Here is a 20164-nt window from a genome sequence, read left to right as displayed (position 1 = left end):
TCCCTAGCTCTTCTTTGTGTATTCTAATGATTATTTTGTTAATGAATTATTAGTAGGCTGTAAGTTTCTAGGAAACACTCTCTGAACATTAGGAGTCGATGCCAAGAGGGCTCAATGAGAGTGTTAGCACTTAGTTTGTAGAATTCCATCTACTCACAGCCCTGAACTTAGAGTACCACCTCCCGGGAAAGATCCAGGAATATAGAATATGCCCACCAGATGTGCACATGAGCAACGGAAAAGAATATATGACCTGGATTTTTTCTGACTTATTAAGAAAACAAGTTATATACCATCCAATTTGATTTGAAAAACATTCTTCTGTAGTTGAAATACCAGGAAAACCTTTAATTAAATAAACCATTAATGCTTTTTTGTAGTACTGAGGTATTTAGTATTCCTTACTTGTTTCATGACATTTTCATCTTGCATTGATAAATGAAAAATATGCCCTGTATAAATTAGATTTTGGTTTTAGATCCTAAAATATGGCCTAATACATGTTAACCAGGAAAAATATTGCTCTAGGAGAACATGTTTTTACAAAGTAAAAACATTCACTTCATAATATACAGTGTTTCTTATATTACAGCCCCGGAGTGAATCAGAACTCATTGATGAACTTTCAGAAGATTTTGACCTGGCTAAATGTAAAGAAAAACAATCTAAGCCAACTGAAAAAACAGAAGTATGTTTCTGAAAATATGAATCTCTGGTTTGGGGAGGTTGTTATGGTTTTTTTAATCTTAAAATATGTGAAACCAAAACTATTTTAGCATGAAGGACTTGGCTAGGAAGCCCTTTGTACCATCTTTTAGACATGCAGGTTTTGCCTTATCTTTTCCCGGATGTGTTTTCTTTCCCCGTGCTAATCCTGATGCTCTTGCAATTTTAGTGCTGCACTTATTCCTTCAGGGAAGCCTCAAATCTGTGCTTTCCTTTCTATTTCTGCTTCTGTGGTGGACCTCACTGAAGCTGCCATTGCCTCTCCCCTTGGGATCTTGGCGGTCTTCTTCAGTTTCGTTCTCCCCCGTCATCCATGCTCACCAGAATGATTCTTTCTGAAGCCTGTTTGTGATCACTTCATTCCTTTGCCCCCACCCAGGAGTTTCCCATTTCCTACAAAACAAAAGTTCCTACAGAAGCATCCAGCCCCAGCTTCAGCTCCCCGCAAGCTGGGTCTCTGCATCATGCAACAATAAGCGTGGGTGTCTCCAAGGTTTTTCTTATTCAGTTCCTGCCTGAAGTGACCTTTCCTTCTAACTTGAGGGTAACTGAAGTCTTATTCTTCTAAGGTTCTGTTGCAAATGACCTTTTTTTATCTCCTGCTTCCCCCACCTTAAGTGTACCACCCTTCTGATCTGTATTAAGGAGACTACAACGTGGGCTGTGGGCTGTCGGTATTTTTATATATCCCTGTTAAAGCATTTGAAGCAAGTTTTAGTTTTATTAGTCTTTCATTTCTAACATTAGTATGTAGCATTAAGTAAATAATAAGTTCTTTAAAAGAGGAGGTTGCACCCTTTTGATTATCATCTGAGTACCTTGCACATAGGCTAGGCTTTTGTAAATAACTGGGTTTAAAACAATTTCAGTTTTTGTTCTTCTGATAAGATAGTACAGTGGTTCACCTTTAGCATGCATTTGGATTACCTGGAAGGTGTATTAAAACATGGTTTGCAGGGTTCTATCCCCAGAATTTCTGCTTTATTACCCAGGGTGGGCAAGAATCTGTATTTCTAGCCAGTTCCCTGGTAGTGAAGAGGCTGTTAGTCTTGGGAACAGCTGGAACAGAAGTGCGCCCTTGAATTCATCCATATAGCTATTTCTAATTCTCAGTGTGCTCTTAGATTTATATATATATATTTATGTAATATTGTACTATATAATGCTATATTTCACTTTTATATGACAAAGAAATAATATAAATGAAATAACAAATACTAGCAATAATTTCTCAAATGTATGGAATTGACAGTGTTCCCAGGTAGTGTGCATAGCACCTCATGTGTGTTATCTCAGTTAAACCTCATAGCAACCCTACAAGTCTACGAGTTAGCTTTGTTCTCACTTTTGCAGTTGTGGAAGCAGAACCTCCAAGCTGAAATAATGACAGCTGAAGACTTTTTATATGCTTTGACAATCTTTACGTGTTCAGGAGAATCACGCTCATAATATATAATCTCAGAGTGTCATGTTGATTCATCAGTACTGTCTTATTAAGAGCTATTTCTGAAGTTATTCACAGTGCTGACTTCTTTCTCCAGAAATCTAAGGCTGCTGCCTCCGCTCCCGTGGCAGAGGTGGTGTCTTCCTCCTCCATGTGTAGTATACAGGCAGCGCCGGCCAAGCCAGCTTCCTCGGCGACCAAGCCAGCTTCCTCGGCAGCCAAGCCAGCTTCCTCGGCGGCCAAGCCAGCTTCCTCGGCGGCCAAGCCAGCTTCCTCGGCGGCCAAGCCAGCTTCCTCGGCGGCCAAGCCAGCTTCCTCGGTGAGTGATGCCTGGAGTGTCGTGAAGTGTCTTGAGAGAGTTCTGTTCTCCCACAACTCTCTGCTGTGTATTAATTTACCATCTGATGATCTCTCTTATTCTTATGATGTCTTTTATTCTGAGAAAATACAGATAAACTCTGATGTTGCTATTCATTACTATCTGTTGTTCTTTGGACTTCAGAGATGTACTGGAAATGCTGGCCAGATTTAAACTTTTCATTAAATTGTTGTGAGCTGTGTTTTTCTTTCATTTTCTGAAGCGATTTATACTTCCTCAGCTATTGTCATAGCTGACAATAATCCTGAATAATCCTGCTTCTCCCTTTTCTGCATCTTTCAAGTCTTTTTTGAGTTGGACAGATAGCCTGGAGCTATGTTTTCCACTGACTGTCCCAGTGGAATACATGATGTGCACCAAAATCATCAGGACTCCTTTCTACTTTCCCAACTAAATTTTAGGAGGAAAGAGTGACTAAATTTTTTTTCATTTCCTTCTTTGTTTCTTGTCTCCCTCTCACTTTCTAAATTTTGAATGAAGGATAGTATTTAATTAGTTGAATGTGTGTTTCCTTTTGATTTCAGTGAGTGTTGTTTCCACTGGCTGATGATAAAATCTGATGCAGGGCTGGGGATTTAGCTCAGCGGCAAAGCGCCTGCCTGGCAAGCGCAAGGTCGTGAGTTCGGTTCCTGGTACCGGAGGAAAAAAAAAAAAAAAAAATCTGATGCAGAGAGTAACATTCTACTATGTACTTCAGTGAATAGTTGGATTTCATCATCTGTGATGCCACTGTTCTTTAAGCTTTGCAGTATCTTCTCATTCTGTATTTAGAAGGACACTAAACTCTGTTCTGGGCATCAGAAGATGAGGGAAAGATGAACAGAAGGGGAAAGGAGATTATGAGTTAACTTTGAGCAACTAGTCTCATATTTCATAGCTTCAGCTGAGATCAGTGGTATCCCTGCTTTAGGGTATGGCTTGATCATTCTCATATGGAAAAGGGGCAGATGGAATATGGGCAAAATAGTCCCTGTCCAGGGAGAATTAGGAAGGGCTTGCAGGTAAAAGGCAATGAGAAGTGGGAATAGCACCATTTTCCAGGGAGGCCGGTGAGCCGGGACAGACCAGAACAGAAATGTGAAGCCCTTGGCCTGCGAGGGGATGGGTGCATTCAGTTGCTTAAAAAAAAGGAGGTGACAGAGGAGCTCAAGTATTTGAGTGCTGTGCATTGACTGCCTCCTGCCAGGGAAGTGTGTGGTGCCAGTTGCAAATCCTGAGAGTTGTAGGTCTCCCTTCCGCCTTAGGCAGGACTTGATCCACCCTCATCGACCTGTGAAAGTTTTTGAGGTTTCAGGGACTCTAGAAGCTTTTACTTGTGAGGGTCAGGCCACAGGCCATGGTGGTAAGAAAAGGAGCAAAGAAAATCAAGAGAGACTCCAGTGACCAGCAGGAGGTAGCGATTAGAACAAAAAAGATAACAGAGAGCATTCCAGGGCAGAGCTCTTGGACCAACACCTGTGCTGTCTTTGTGTGCCAAATGTAATTGCCGTGGAGGGCTTTAGGAGCCTTGGCTTTCCAACTTTATTCTGGTTATAGAGGATTCAACATTGGGTATTTACTGGAGGGCAAAAGAGCTCTGTTCTATCTCTTCCCTGGAATCCTTTCCTGGGTCTCTACTCCACCAACTCAGGCCACAGTTGCCAAGGTTACGGTCACTGAAGCAGTTAGCGGTTGGGGGATTTGACACCCATGGAAGCCAGAAAGAATAGTGCTTATAAAGGTCAGCGGCCTCAAAGCCTGAGGATCAGTGAGTGAAGGGAAACAGACCCTGGAGAGGAGGTGAGTGTGTGACCAGCGTGGTTCTTGTGTGTGTAAAAAGAAAATGTATGAAGGAAATTTGGAGACCTGAGGTCTGGTTCTGAATTTGACAATAGGTGCGGGGTCCTGTTTTCGGATTCTTTGATTCTTAAAACTGCTTCTCCTAGTTTTTCTTTTAATTTGGTTTTAGTAAGTCTTAAATCAGAGGGTGACAAAGAGTGCAGGTTTGCGAAGCAGCAGTTTCCAGAGGTTCCACAGCTCAGGGACTGGGAATACAGAATGGAAGGGTACGCAGGTGTCTCAGGTCAGCAGCTGCTCAGACTGTCTGGAAGAGACTTGGGTACCAGTCCAATACTTGCACATTAGGTATAATCCCGAACAATGTATACACATCAGGGATTTTAAAAAGTGGAAGTTTATACAGAGTCTAACCACTAGGTGGTGGTAAATCACTTGACACTGAGTTTTTCTTTCCTCATGGGTGATCCTTTCTTCTGTAGTACAGTGTATCGGAAAAACAGTTGTTCTCACTTAGCGTGATGATCGCTAAGATATATACACATACACATATATTAATATACATTTATGTGTTATATGTAAAATATATAATGAAGATATCTTAGGAAGGCATTTTTATTTATTTATGAGGAAGATATTTTTATAATAAGTCCACTAGACCCTTGATGTGATATCAGAGATTTTCATGATGGGAATAAACTCTGAGGCCTGGGGATGCAGCTCAGTAGTAAAATGTTGGCTTGGCATGCACGCAAGACTCTGGGTTCAATCTCCAATATCAAAAAAAGGTTAAAAAAAAACCCTCAGGGGCTGGGGATTTAGCTCAGCGGCAAAGCGCCTGCCTGGCAAGTGCAAGGTCATGAGTTCGGTTCCCGGTACCAGAGAAAAAAAAAAAAAAAAAAAAACAAAAAACCTCAGACTGGCTAGTCCAAGGGTTTTCCTTTGACTAAGACCAACAGTACAAAACTCATTGATATTGCAACCCGGTACAGAAAATAAGAAAAACAGTTCAATAAGTGATACTTAACCATGTTATATACAATGTGTTCTTTTCTCTATCCTATTTTTGTTAAAGAAAAAAGTCCTGACCCAACCATTCAGTTGACTTTTATGGGATCACTAAGAGAAGCCAGAACTAGTCCTATCTTTTAGCACAAATTTGGTTTCATCTTTTATGCTCAGTGTCCACCTGTTCATTTTAAATACCGGCATGGCCCGAGCTCCTGACCTCATGAGGGGGCACATTCCATTTTGAACAGCTGGACCACATCAGTCAGTTGTCACAGTGCCTCCAGGTTAGTTGTCCAGGTAGGAGAAGTCCGGTAGTGGAAACACTCCCCACTCCCTCACTTTCCTCCCCTGACACTTGCCAGGCCATGTCCTGGAGAATGGGGGAGAAGGTTTTCTGTACTGTCTATAGAAAGATTGTCAGAAAGACCACTTCTCTCTTCTTTCCTGGCTTTCAGCATCTCTTACCTTCCTTATCTTCTGTGTTCCTAAACCCTGAAGTTCCTCACTACACACATTTAATGACTTTTTGGTTGTATTTATTTATTTATTTATTTGTGGTACTGGGGATCGAACTCAAGACCTTGCACTTGCCGGGCAGGCGCTTATGCCACTGAGCTAAATCCCTAGCCCGTCCTGTTTAATCTTTTAATGTAAGAAACTTGTTCTCATTTTTAGCATTTCAATTTCTAAATGCCGATTCTAACTCAATGGATAATTCAAATTATTAAGAGGTGGTGCATACTTCTTCTCTAGGCCTGAAATAAGGACACACGTTTGTGAATTGTTTGAGAGGGTCTGTTTTAAAAGGGGTGACTCAGCTCCTACTTAGGGTCTGCACCTCTGTCCTTCCAGAAGAGCACAGTGCCAGAGGATGCTGTAGAGGCTTTGGCTGGTAGCCTGGGGAAAAAGGAAGCAGATCCAGAAGAGGGAAAACCTGTGATGGATAAAATCAAGGTACGGCAGTTCAGGTACTTTCAGAAAATGACTATCGTTGAACACTGCCCCCCCATAAATTTGTTTTTTAAAAAAGTATTTTCCACAAAACATGACCAGCTGGCTTTTTCTATCACTGCACATATCCTGTAAAATAAGCTTAGCCTGAGGAAGCAGCAGTGTTTAAACACCACAGTGGATGAGTATGCCTATGTCCATATTTGCCCACTTTTACCTTTGCTTGTCCCTGAGGACCTGAGAGAAGCAGCGGCTGCCTACTGCCCATCACAACCTGCCTCTTACCCAGCAGCCCCTATGGGTGTTCTGAGCCTGCTGAGACAGGATACCGTATCAAAGATTAAATAGCTGGGGAAATCTCAACATGGGGCTGTCGTATGTGTACATAAACCTAATGAGAGAATAGTTTGCTTCCAATTTAGTCACACAAGTATCCATTTCATAAAAAAAAGATATATTAACAACAAAAATGGTCCGATCCTTCTTCAGGAGAAAGCCAAAGAAGAAGACCGTGAAAAACTTGGTGAAAAAGAAGAAACAATTCCACCTGAGTATAGATTAGAAGAAGTCAAGGTAAACAGGCTGGGATATTTTCATATCTTATTTTAAATGTACTCAACTTTATATACATAAAAAAGACACATGAGGGGGCTGGGGATTTAGCTCAGCGGCAAAAGCGCCTGCCTGGCAAGCGCAAGGTCGTGAGTTTGGTTCCCGGTAACGGAGAAAAACCAAAAAAAAAAAAAAAGATGGAAAAAAAGACACATAAGAATAGACCTGGAATATAAAGATCTTGTTTATTAATATTTAATCATTAAATAGTATTAGTCCACAAATATCCTGTTGGAACACCAAATATAAAGCTACAGGACCCTTAAGCGGTCTTTCAGTCCTTTAAGTGAAAGAAATCTAAGGCTAGGCTATGTGTGCTTTCCCTTCAAGCCATGCTTTGCTACGATGCAAGAATGTATCAAACCTTGTGCTCATAGGAAATACAAAATGAGAAACAGTTATTTGCTATTAGGCAAAATTTGCAACTCTTAGATATAAATTGAAAACATGAGAGCCAGTTTAACATGGAATAAAGTGAGAAGTTGACCCATTTCCTTTATGGTTAAAGTACAGGTCGTAAAAAATAAGTGACGCAAGGAAAGATCCCATTGTGAACCTCATAAATTAAATGCAGTCACTTAAGCAGGGCAGATGTGTGGACGCAGAACCTCTTCGCTGAGTGTGTGGGGAGATGTGAGGTCTGCCCTCAGGGAGCTGCTCCTCACTGAAGTGGGTGTAGTTGGTGGGTAACAACTTGGCATTTAAATGAGAGATCAAGTAAACACCTGGAAGCATAGTAAAGCAACAGATAACTAATAATATGCTAGATAAGTTCAGAGGAAACTGCCATGGGATAAAGTGGTGAAGGAAAGCTAATCACGGAAACACTGCTGTTGAAATTTCAGTGAAGACAGGAAGCAACTAACCAGCCACCTACAATAAAGAGTAACTGCACTTGACTGGCTTTTACTGCATGGGGGGTGGGAGCTCAATTTCATCTTGTATAGCAGTAAGGTCCCCCAGGTCCCATATGTCATATGGGTCACTTCCCGCCATTGCAGTGAACAAGTGGTGCAGAGCAAGCTCAGGTTCTGCTTCCCTTCTGAACTGAAGGGAGGTCCAAAGATACACGTGACCTGGAGAGCAGGAGGAGAAGGAAGAGGGTACAGGAGTTTATGTCCAGGGGACGAGTCTCCAGACCCTTGTACCACACATTTTAAATACATGCAACAAAATGAAGAAGCACCCACTTTGACAACGTTCTCAGGAGAAATCTTCATATACATCCTTGTACTTATATGTTTGTGTGTCTGGAGATAAATGGGGTGTACCATTACGTACAGATCTTCTACTTAATAGCCCAAATGATTTCTCAGTTTTGTCATATTTGTCGTGTTGTTCAAACGTAGCGCTTAGAGTCATATCAGGCTTGACATAGTCTGAGCCTGGAGTGTCAGAGCATCCCATCCACAAGACAAGCTCCCTGAGGGCCAGAACCTGCTGCTGTTTTTGTGCATTCCCAGTACTTAGGTTAGGGCTTGGTACAGTTAATGCATGTTAGTTGGATGCATGGTTTATGTAGTTAGCCAAAGTTTTTCAGGCAACCACTTCAAAACCCACCCCAGGTAGGTGAGGGGCTCCTCTCCTACTCTCTGCAAATCCCCGTCACACCACCACAATGGTTGTGTGTGTGTTTCTCCTGCACTGCGGGTCCCTTGGGTTCTGGGTCCATAAGCCATGCCTAATTTGTGCAGACCCTGTGCCTTGGGAATACCTTGTGCAAGTGAGCAAACTGCTGACATCAACTTAATAATAGTGCATTCTCTGCTGATAGAACATCCCCTGCAATGATGAATCCAATTTAAAGTATACAGCAGCAGGTATTATCTGTGTATTCTTTGCCATGAGTGCAGGTTTCATAGTTGAGATAGAGTGTGAAATGATTCAATAACATTTCCCCTTGAACAGGATAAAGATGGAAAACCACTCCTGCCAAAAGAAGCCAAGGAACCACTTCCAGTAAGCAAACCAGTTTTCTATGAGTATATCTCTGTCCTTTTGGCACTGATTGATAACTAATAATCTGGGAAGAAATGGAATGTTAGTCATAAAAGGGGATGAAGTAGTGAAGTATGCTACACTGTGGATGAATCTTGAAACCATTATGCTAGATAAAAGAAGCCAGTATCAAAACACCACACATTATATGATTCCACTTACATGGAAATATCTAGAAAAACATAGACAGATGAAAAGTAGATTAATGATTGCTTGGAGATTGGCGAATAGAGAGTCGATAGCTAAAGTATACAGTTGTCTTTGGGGTTAATAAATATTTTCAAATATTGATCTTGATAATAGTTTCATATATATTTGAATGCCATTGAACATCATTGAATAAAACTATTGAGTTGCACATTTGAAAAAAATTGGGGGAGGGGATAGCTTTTCTTTTACTGAGCCAATTAGCATGTATTAGTGGCAACACCTGCAAGAGCGGACCGATGTCTTTGCTGATAGCTTTTCCGGTTTTTGCAGCCCATGAGTGATGACTTCCTTCTTGACGCGTTGTCTCAGGACTTCTCCAGTGCTGCAGATACCTCATCTCTTGTAAGTCTCAAACTCCTGGTTTATTGTTGATGGAAATACGTGGAAACTTATAACTTACAGTCTGACATGGGAGCTAAGGAAACAGTTATAAAGTTAATGGTCCTCAACCTACTATAACTGATAAAAATGTGCTCCACCCTGAAATATCATACTATAACAGTGGAAAGGGTTTCCACAGTCTCATAACTGGGACCCATGAACATGGACTAATACCAAGTACTTTTATGAAAGAGAATGTAAGTTTCAATTTATCCAAAATCACTTCTTGGCTCACTGTATCTGTTATTTACAATATTTATCATTTTCCAGATTTCTTCCTAAGGAAACTTAGCTCCATGTATAATAATCCCCTTAAGGGCATTCTTTTGCTGGAAAGTTTGGACAATGTTGAGTAATAAATACCAAGCAGACTTCTCCACTGTAGGATGTTTATGTCTTGCAATAGGTAAATATACAAGTCTGTTACGAGTTCTCAAACTCACAGAACTCCTGAATATGTTGTGGGCAGTCGGTTGGAAACGCATTAACAGATTCCTACGTGGAACATCGCATAGAAAATTTACCATTTGGAAAGTGGGATAAGAAATGCTGATTCCTTGGAGTTGCCTGAATGTCTGCTCTTGCTAAAGCAATAAGCCCTCAAGGAGGCGTTGTACCCAGTGCATGCTCCTTACTGCACTCCTAAAAGCACCGTACTGTGCAGTCACCCCAGCCCAGAACCTTCCTCTACTCCATAGAAGCAGAAGACATCTCAGAGAGGCACCCCAGGACTGGCTTAGAGACTGTAAGATACAGGGAAAGAGACAGTGTGAGTTAGTATCCCAGAATCATCTCACTACACTAATGCAAACCACACAAGCCAGTTGTGGGGGTGCAAGGCCTTCTTCCTCATTATGATTGCCATTGTTATAATTACCACAGTTAGGGCTCTGTTTAAGAATCCAAACTGGAATGCTGAATTTACATGACATCCCCACATTCACCTTGAGAAGCTGTTTAAGCAAAGAACTGATTTAAAATTTAGGGAAAAAAAAAACCTTAAAAAGTACTGCTCTTAAAAAATTAACAATCTAATAGACATAACCAGAAATCACATGGACAAACTAGAAAATTACTTAGGGAACTGTCTAAGAACTTTGGGGGGAAAATATCACATGTTCTCTGAGCATAAGAAAAAGAACAGAAATTCTGTTTAAAGATGGAAATTTTAAAATATTCCTGTAATAATGCTGAAATCAAGAAGTAAATGCAGAATAGACTATTTTAAAAAATCAGGAAGATGTTATAAATTAAAATCTTTGAGAAGCAGCCAAAGCAGTAAGTACTGAGATGTATCTGTTATCATGAATGCTTTTATCAGTAATGGAAAGGACAACCTGACAAACCAAATGTTTGTTGAATTTAAAATTTAAGTTTCTAAAAGATACAGTAAGCACCCCCAAGAAGATTAGGAAGCCTGGAGCATCTGAAGTGCAGCACTAAGCAAATCAGGAGATGAAAACAGCCGCATGGATTGGTGCTTTTGAAACAACTAGTGCTTTCTAAGATGCTGGCAAATGTAAGAGAAAAGCACATGTTAGAAGGGAAATTTTAAACTGAGAGCAATGTAACAGTTCTTGTAAGAAGTCAGCTCAGTTATTGATCAGTCAAAGTGAATCATTTGTTGGTTTTTTGTGAACGTCTCACATTTTATAAAGCACTAGCACTTTAAAATAAAGTAAAATTTAATGCAAAAATTAGAATATACGACTAGTGTAGGAGCTAAATTACATTATTAGGAAACATTAAGTATAAAAATTTTTATGACATTTTAAACGAAAAAGCAAAGCAGTAATTCATAAAACCTAAACCAAGAAAAACTGAAGAAGAGAGTAGACATATTGTTAAACTTTCCTTCCACTATAGGTTAAAAGATAATTCTTTTAAATATTTAACACTCAGATAGTTTCCATGTGGCATAAGACTACCACAAAAAAATGGCATCCAAAAGTGGTTGCCTGTCTGTTAATGTTTTCTTCCTTTTATTTTTAAAATAAAATAAAATGAAATAAAATAATATGGAAAAGGAAGTAGAAAAATTGCTTTTAAACGTGTTACTATGCATGTATTTGAATCAAGAGAAGGAATAGTCATAAAGTTTTCTTAAGAGTTATATTTCAAGTGATGGTATTGTGTGCATAATGTTCTATACAACATATTACTGATCATTTTTTTTTAATGAAAGAAATTCGACGATGCTAAACTTTCTGCTGCCATCTCTGAAGTGGTTTCCCAAACCCCGGCTTCAAGCACCCACTTGGCAGGGCCGCCCCCAGACACTGCGGTAAGTGTCCTGTCTTATTTGGGAGATAAATATTTATTCTAGCAGCTGCAACAAGGAAGAAGTAGGATAGCTGCTCAGAACAAGTAAAATACACATTCTCAGAAAGATCAGGTACCTTCCATTTCAGAAGAGCTTCGATTTATGATGTAGGGAGATGGTAGAAAATATATGCAAAATGATTAAATGGAAATATATACATATACGTATTACTCACAGTCAAGAAACTTAATAATACTGTTGCTTTATTAGAATTGCAAATGCGGAACAAGTATCATGTGTATATTGAAGTACTAGATTTTAAAAATGTCTTGCCTTTCTTGATAATTGATTTCTTTATTATTTCTCACACCCTACGATTTTCAATCCAGTTTCACTTTATTTTATGAAATGATTTAGTCTTCGAGCATCTCCAAAATTATTTCCAAACATTTCGTGAAATGGTGTTGTTTTTCTCTCATTCATACCAGTAAAAATGTGTCATTTTCATGCTAGCAATAGAGAAACATAAGCATCAATGCTGTCTTAATTATTTACATGTTCTGAGGCAAGGCTATGGGACCGAAGCTCTTCCAGACTCTCTTGATTAATTATCTGTGCAGTGCCAAATTACACATTCTCCAAAGCACATCAAAAGATAAGGGGGTTTCCCTCCACCAGATCCCCATCGTCTCTGGTTGAGAACAGCGCCGTGTTTGCTAGATGGAGATGAATGAACTTGCTGTCATGAAGTCATCTGTGCTTCCTTTCTTTTTGATGTAGCATCAAAGCTTACTTAGTGCTATCGTTTGAGATTCTGGGGGGTTTTTCATCTCGCTGGGTCAGCTCAGGATCATCTGAAAATATCCAGAGACATTGCTGACACAGTCCAGACTGGGCCCCAGGTACCTCCACCATTAGCAGCTATGAGCCTGGACTCTAGTGAGGAATTTAAGCCAGCAAAGCGCCGTGTGTGTGTGCGCGCATGTGTGTGTGGGGGGGTGTTGGGTGTGTGTGAACATATCCACAATGACAAAAGTCCCTATTCAACAAGAAGAAGGAATGAGTAATAACCTTTAGAATGATGCTTCTCATATCACTTTTCCTAACAGAGTGTCTCATTTTAGTTAGTTTTATTTGACGATGTCAACAAAACTAGGTAAAAAGCTTTATTTGAATAAATATACTCAAGTATCAAAGAGTCAACCAAACTATCATAATTCCTGTGAGTTTTCTTTTGTGGAGTATTAGACCATCACCAGCAATGACATTGTTTAAAGAGCTGTACAGTGAAATCACCCAACAGGAAAACCTTATTTGGAAGGACATGGAAAATTTTGACTCTGATTGAGCACAACAGGAAAAAGCTCTGTATGTTCTCAGTGTGAAGCTCTGGGTCCCCTTCCACTTTTTAACAACGTGACTCCAGACAGCAGATCTAGCTTCTGTGAGCTAGCTTGTTTCCTAAAAAAAAAAAAAAAAAAATCCTACCTGTTTATCCAGACAATTTCCTTGGGCACCAACTAAAACTGGATGAAACTTAAAATAACTGGGAAGTTCTATGCAATGTTGAATAGAACCCAGCAAGGTGTCTTGTATAATGTAGACATTAAACACTGTTCATACAAACATAGAAGTCAACATTTTGGGTACATTGTATTTGAAAAATATCTTGAAAATATTCTTGGGATTTTGGTATAATACTATTAGTAATAATGTATAATTTACTGAGTGTCAACATAAAATCCTCTCATCGACTTTAAGTATTATTATTACTCACAACTCAGGAAATTTAAGCTCAGGGAGATTAAATACCCCACCTGAATCATACAGTAAGCAACTGTTCAGGGAAATAAATTATTTTAGATTGCCTACCTGTCCACAAATTTTCTTCAGTCTTTTAAAGCCCCTTATCTCTAATGTGACAGAGAAGCCTTCTCTACTTCAGTGATACCAGATTGTCTCTGAGGTTTTGTGTTTATGCAGGTGTTGGGTGCTGGCTTCTAGGGCTTCCCGCAGCCTGTATTTGATCTTGCTCTACTTAACAAAATGTGCCGTTTGGGATCTTGTCTGGGAGTGTACTCATAAAGCCAAAGAAATGTTCATCCTCTTTTGAAAAGTTCTGCTTGCTAAACACTTAACAACATCATAGGATTATCATACCCAGTTTTTCTTGTCATGTTTCATTTAAAAATAAGAAAGAAGCTGGGCATGGTGGCACATGCCTGTAAACCCAGCACTTGGGAGGCTGAGGCAGGAGGATCATTGTGAGTTCGAGACCAGCCTGGGCTACAAAGTGAGCTCAAGGCCAGGCTGAACTGCATAGCGAGACGCTGACTCAAAAAGACAAAAAAAAAAGAAAAAAAAAATCTTTCATAAAAATAAGAAAGATTGGTTCTGTCAGTTTGGGACCTCTAGGTGATCTCCACAAGGTCTCTTGTTGGAATGTGGCCCCGACGTCACTGCCACTGAGATGTCCACAGGCTGGCGGGCGATAGTCGCCAGGGAGCTGAGCTGAGCTGGCCGGTAGATGGCGTTTGTCCTCCAACCCTATTGTTACATTTACAGCGGCTGCTGCTCTTTCCCCTTTTCACTGGCAGCACTTCTTAGACCCTGCATTCCACCTTGTCACATTCCCGGATGTCTTGCTCTTCTAGTAAACCTCTCCTAAAAGATGGGGTTACTGGGCTGATTTCCTTCTGATCCAGTTTGGCCAACCAGTGACTGATCCAGAACTGCTTACTTTCTAGAAGAGGGACAAAGAACTCGATGATGCTTTGGATAAACTCTCTGACAGTCTTGGGCAAAGGCAGCCTGACCCAGACGAGAACAAACCGATGGAGGATAAAGTAAAGGTAAAGGAAATTCACTAATGAGTGCAACTTTAAGGTTTTTGCAGCATAAAATACCCTACCTTTAACAGAAAAGAAAAAAGACACTTTTGACTGTTTGAAATATCAAACAGTTGGGCAACTTAAGTCTCACCTTTTCCCTGCTCTGTGATTTATGTAGATTTCTTTATGTCTCACTGAGGATGATGTTTGTCACACAGGCCCCATTACAGGCAAATGTCTTGTTTATGAGAACAGACTTTGTAATGATGGAGAAGAAGAGCTGTGCTTTCTTAATTTTATTATCTTCCTACATTAACTTTACCTGGTCTTGGCCGGATGTGGTGGCGCAAACCTATAATCCCAGCACTCGGGAGACTGAGGAAGGAGGATTGTTTCAAGTTCATGACCAGCCTGGGCTACAAAGTGAGCTCAAGGCCAGCCTGAGCTGCATATCGAGACCCTGTCTCAAAAAGAGAAAAAAAAAAACAACTTTCCCTGGTCTTATCTATAAGGGCATCATGTACATGATGCACGTACATATGAATCTTTTAAGTGGACACGTCCTGTATTTGTAGTGGCAGAGATCACATACTTGGTTTCCCCGGTAGCTTTCTGTGCATGTCTCCCTAAATGAGTTCAACCTTTGAAAGAGAGATGTTGGGCTAGATATATGTCTGAAAGAACACAGTTAACTCCATGTATTTTATACAATAAATAATGTTCTTTACGCTAAATAGTACACAGTACTTAGCAATCCATTTCAGCTCTCTGGGTCATGGTTTGGAATCAAGAGATAATTAATTGTCTGGCCAGGCAAATCAGTATCCCAGTGACCTTTCAAGCCTCCTTAGATCTTGATTCTATGGTTATCATAAAAATATTGATGTGAAATTCACCTGTATTTGAAAAGTAAAATTATAACAATGCAGGAAAATAAATCTGTACTCCACTGGCACAGGGTAGAGAGCACCACAAAATCTGGGCCAGAAACCAGTGGGGCCTCATAGGTGGGAATGCTGGGGTGACATGGCTTATTACCAGCAGCCTAGCCAACATATCCATTCAGATTTGCTGGGATCCTGCTCCTTCAATATTGCTTAAAATACTCACATAATAAATATGTCTGTATATGTCAAGATACAGTGACCTGAGTTTTCATTTGAAAAGTGAAACTCAAATAGAAAAAGAAAAAAAAAAAAATTTTGTACTTTTTGTCTTTTTAAAAAAAAAACTTTTTTTTTTGTTTGTTTTGGCTTTTTGAGACAGGTTTTACTGCACAGTTCAGGCCAGCTGTGAACTCACTTTGTGGCCCAAGCTGGCCTCGAACTCAAAGCGATCCCCCTGCCACAGCCACCTGAGTGCTGGCATTACAGGCATGCGCCATCATGCCCGGCCAAAAACATTTCTTAGCATACTTTCTGAGGACAATTAGTTAAGCCTTCATTTCAATTTAAAACACAAGTAGAAATATTACACCTATGGGATGGCATATAGGAACGTGGGGGTTTATGCTTTTCTCACCAATTGTCTCTTGTCGTCCATTTTGCTGTTCCATTGCTTAAAAAATGAAAACAAACCATATGTTTTGCCTCAGAAAAGTACAATAAATGCTGAGGATGAAGGATTTTCTGTGTGAAGAAGGAAATGAAGGGTAATTATATTGGTGATGTTTCCAGGAAAAAGCTAAGGCTGAACACAGAGACAAGCTGGGGGAAAGAGATGACACTATCCCACCCGAATACAGACACCTCCTGGACAGTGATGGGAAGGTAAATCGGGGCGAATGACTCACCTGGGCTGATGCGACAAATCTTTTTAATTTAAACCCTCCATTAAAATGAGGAGAAGATGCACTCTTAAGCAGTAACATAGTGCATTACGACTGACTGCTTTTAGCGTGCCCCCAGCGGCGACCAGCAGGCTCTCTAGATTTCTGGTAATATTTATTTGAGCAAATACCATTTTATATTCATATGTTGGACACTGTGGTATAAACAGAGTTGACTTATGGCCAGGTATTTGCTGATGCTTAATAATGATTCCTAGAAATGTAGAGAGAAGAATTATTGTTTCAAGAAAAGGCTATAAAAATAACCACAGCCAAGGGATTTCAAAGGGCACAGTCTCTAAGGAGAGCAGAGAAGGGGCTCCTGCTGGGATACTTAATAGGACAAATAAATATGGCAACTCCAAGACCACCCAGGTCTCCCTCTTCCTCTACCACCACCAGCACGACACAGCGTGAGGACAGGCAACACCGTATCCATAGTCACAAGTCCTGCTTCACTGTCAAAAAGTCCCCCTGACTCTTCGTCCTTAACATGGAAACCCAATTTTCATAGGTCAACCTTCCCCCTGCTTCGTATTTCTCCTATCCTACTTCTGACTTCATAAATAATCCTCTCCGGGACTGTGTATGAAATCAAAAGAAGTCTGAGTTATATCCTTCTCTTTCTGAACTGGTTCTTGTGGTGGGTGCTGTCAGTTCTCCTGGACTGCATTAAGTATTCCCTGAGACAGTAATTCTGCATCCTGCTAAGATCCTCCCTGCTCTGCCAGAACTACCTCATCCAGCTTGTAATCTTTGGGGAATGTGTTCCTTAACGCTGTTGCCTTTGAAGACAGGAAAATCCCTGGCTTGTATTTTCAATCTTGTGTGAAAATAATCTTCAGAACTTTTCCAAGTGTAGTAAGTTTAGCCATGAAAACACAGGTATCTTTTGTAATATTTTAAATAGATTTATAAATTATAACCCCTGATGGCAGAACGCTTCTAGGGTCTGTGTTACTTCTAAGACCAGACCCTTACATTTCCCCCTAAAGCTACTAAAATGGTTACTGGGTTAAACTGAACCAGTAGAAAAATGGCACAGAGGCAGCTTTATCAGTTACTACAAATCTCAATTCCATCTTACCGAAGTCATTATTGCATAACAGCCTTTATGAATACTGACTATACCTAAGTAAATCTTTAAAAAGATCTGTGTTTAACCAGTTGTCTGCCTTGTTTTTAAGAAACAACCAGCAAAGCCACCTACAGAGAAATCAAAAGAATCAAAGGTAAATACCATAGTATCATGTTTCCATGAGATTTTCTGATTAATAGCTTTATTTAGCATTTTAAATTTTTTTTTTAAAAATTGTATCTTTATTACTACATGTTTTTGGTGCATACGTCACATTCTTGTGGATAGCTGGTGCATGTACATTACACATCTTAATTCTTTTTATGTTCCCTCCCCCTTCCACCCCTTTCTGTCCATCTCCTAGTCCCCTTCCTATTTACAAAAGATCTACCCCGTTTCATACTATCTTTTACTTTTCTCTTTTAAAAAAACTGAAATGTATTGAACGCCTCCCTTGTGCTTGGTCCTGTATACCAAGTTATGCGTATAAGTGTATGTGCACTACTGATCTGTTATTTCTTACTCACCAAAGCCCTAGAAGGCAGGAGTATTATTTTGCAGGTGAGAATACCTGTGTTAAAGAGTAGAAGAAAATAAAGTTGCTAAAATGTTCATGTTTTATTGTCTCCTTTATGTTTCTGTAAGGCAAAGAACGTTGGCAAGACTTTTTCTTAATCATACATCTTTAATTTTTAAGTGATGTGGGAAAAGGGGCCCTGTAGCATTTTCCTCGCGCTTCTTCATGATGGTTATTTCTGTTAATATCTCAGAAGCCTTCAGATGACAAAGACCCCATTGATGTCCTCTCAGGAGATCTGGACAGCTGTCCCTCCACGGCAGAAACCTCACAGAACACAACAAAGGTAGAGTGCTTCTTCATGTGAACTTTCTCTGAAATACACAGGGGGGGGGTTTCTGTGAGTGTACACATGTATGTAATTTTAAACTAGAATGAATTGAATATTATAGAGAACCTAAAAATAGAGAAAAGAAAAAGCATCTATAATTCCACCACCCTACACGCAGTATTGTTTGGTACATTTCCCTTGTCTTTCCCTGCAGGTGTGTTTTACAAGGTTGTCCATTTGTAGCACGTGGCTTAACATCATTTCATCACGTTTTCCACATTGCTTTAGAATTTCCAGAGCTACCACCTTACATTGCCATATTGTGATGTTACAATACTGTAACGTGACAGGAACCGCTCATCTGCAATTACCATACTCCCTGATTCCCTAGGCTCTCTCCTGCTCGTTGGTCCTCTGGGGTTTCCTTCCCTTTTCCTTTTGGCCCAGCTGGCTGACTCTTCCTCATCTCTTAGGGCCCTTTTCAAGCAGCTGCTTCTTCAGAAGACTTCTCTCACCACCCTCCCTCCCCAGGCCGAGCTAAGCAGCCTCCCTCTCACATTCGCTGTGCGTGGTTTCCTGTCATCACATGTCTACTGCAGCCCTTAGCTGTGCTGATCTGCTGTAGTGATGAGTCTTTGACTTCTTAGCAGAATGCCTGGTATTTACTAGGTGCTCAAAACATGCGATTAAATGTGAGTGGGAAACGAAATGTGTAATTCAACAACCGTGGGGATTTTATTTATTAACCACACCCTCGTACATTAGATAGAGGAAGTGAAAGGAGTATCCTGCTTGTTTTCAGAAGAGTAAATTCTGCACATCTCAGCCTCCTATCGTCTGAGCTGTTGTTAAGCACAGCTCCCAGCTGTTGGCAGTGCTTCCTTAGTGGGTGACCTCATTTCTAGACCACTTTGGCTTCCTATTTCGCATTCCTGGAAACTTCTAAATAATAGCATTATTTAGTAAATGGGCTTTATTTTTATACATTACCTATTCCAACTCTTTGCCATCATTTTTATTGTTACATTTCTCCACCATAACACTGAAAACAATGTCTTGGTTTAGTTTATTGGCACATAAATGTCAGTCTAATAGAGACAAGCTCTGGACAGTTTGTGTGTGTGTGTGTGTGTGTGTGTTTGAGGTTTACAACATGGTGTTATGGAACACACATAGACAGTAAAATGATTGCTCTAGTGGAGCAGTTAACATCTGCTTCTCCTGCTTTTTTGAGATGAGAGAAGCTAAAAATCTATTTACTGAATAAAAGTCTAATACAATATAATTTTCAACCTTAGTCTTGATAGTGCACATTAGATCTCTAGACTTGCTCATCCTACTTTGCTGCTGTTTTGTTTCCTGTGACTTTTCATCTCTGCAGTGCCTTCTCGCTTTGCCTTGCCTATGGTAACCGCTGTGGTATTATCCATCTGTGTATTTGAGAACTTTTTATTGTTTTGTAAGTGAGATCAGGCAATATTTTTCTGTCTGTGTCTGACACATTTCATTTAGCACCAGCACTTCTGGATGCATCCATGCTGTGGCAAGTGGCAGGATCTCCTTTTTAAAGACTGAATAGGATGTATATATATATATATAGCCTCAAAATTCATCCACCTAAGTATACTGAGTTCATTTCCATATTTTTTGCCATTGTAAATAATACTGCAATGAACATGAGACTGCAGATATCTGTATAAGATGATGATATTCCCTCCTTAAAATTTTTTTATTAAGTTTATTGGTACAATTTAGGTATATACAATGATCATATTCATCACAGGGGATTTTTACCTATGCATGATGTATCCTGTTTCCTTTTCTTTCT

At 40.0% G+C, this 20164-nt stretch overlaps 1 protein-coding gene across 1 annotated transcript in view; it reads left to right on the top strand.

The window, feature by feature from the left end:
- Cast (calpastatin) overlaps positions 1–20164 on the top strand; it is a gene marked incomplete in the record, with an annotated part of 114191 nt that overhangs the window by 88772 nt on the left and 5255 nt on the right. Inside the window, 11 exon segments of the mRNA XM_013512987.1 lie at positions 593–688; positions 2268–2489; positions 6189–6290; positions 6777–6860; positions 8808–8858; positions 9378–9449; positions 11674–11772; positions 14499–14603; positions 16259–16351; positions 17598–17642; positions 18259–18351. Coding sequence (XP_013368441.1) covers positions 593–688; positions 2268–2489; positions 6189–6290; positions 6777–6860; positions 8808–8858; positions 9378–9449; positions 11674–11772; positions 14499–14603; positions 16259–16351; positions 17598–17642; positions 18259–18351 — 1062 coding nt within the window.

The sequence above is a fragment of the Chinchilla lanigera genome, unplaced genomic scaffold (genome assembly GCF_000276665.1).
Source record: "Chinchilla lanigera isolate Chin_1 unplaced genomic scaffold, ChiLan1.0 scaffold00017, whole genome shotgun sequence".
Lineage (NCBI taxonomy): Eukaryota > Metazoa > Chordata > Mammalia > Rodentia > Chinchillidae > Chinchilla > Chinchilla lanigera.
This window is presented reverse-complemented; position numbering and strand designations above follow the sequence as displayed.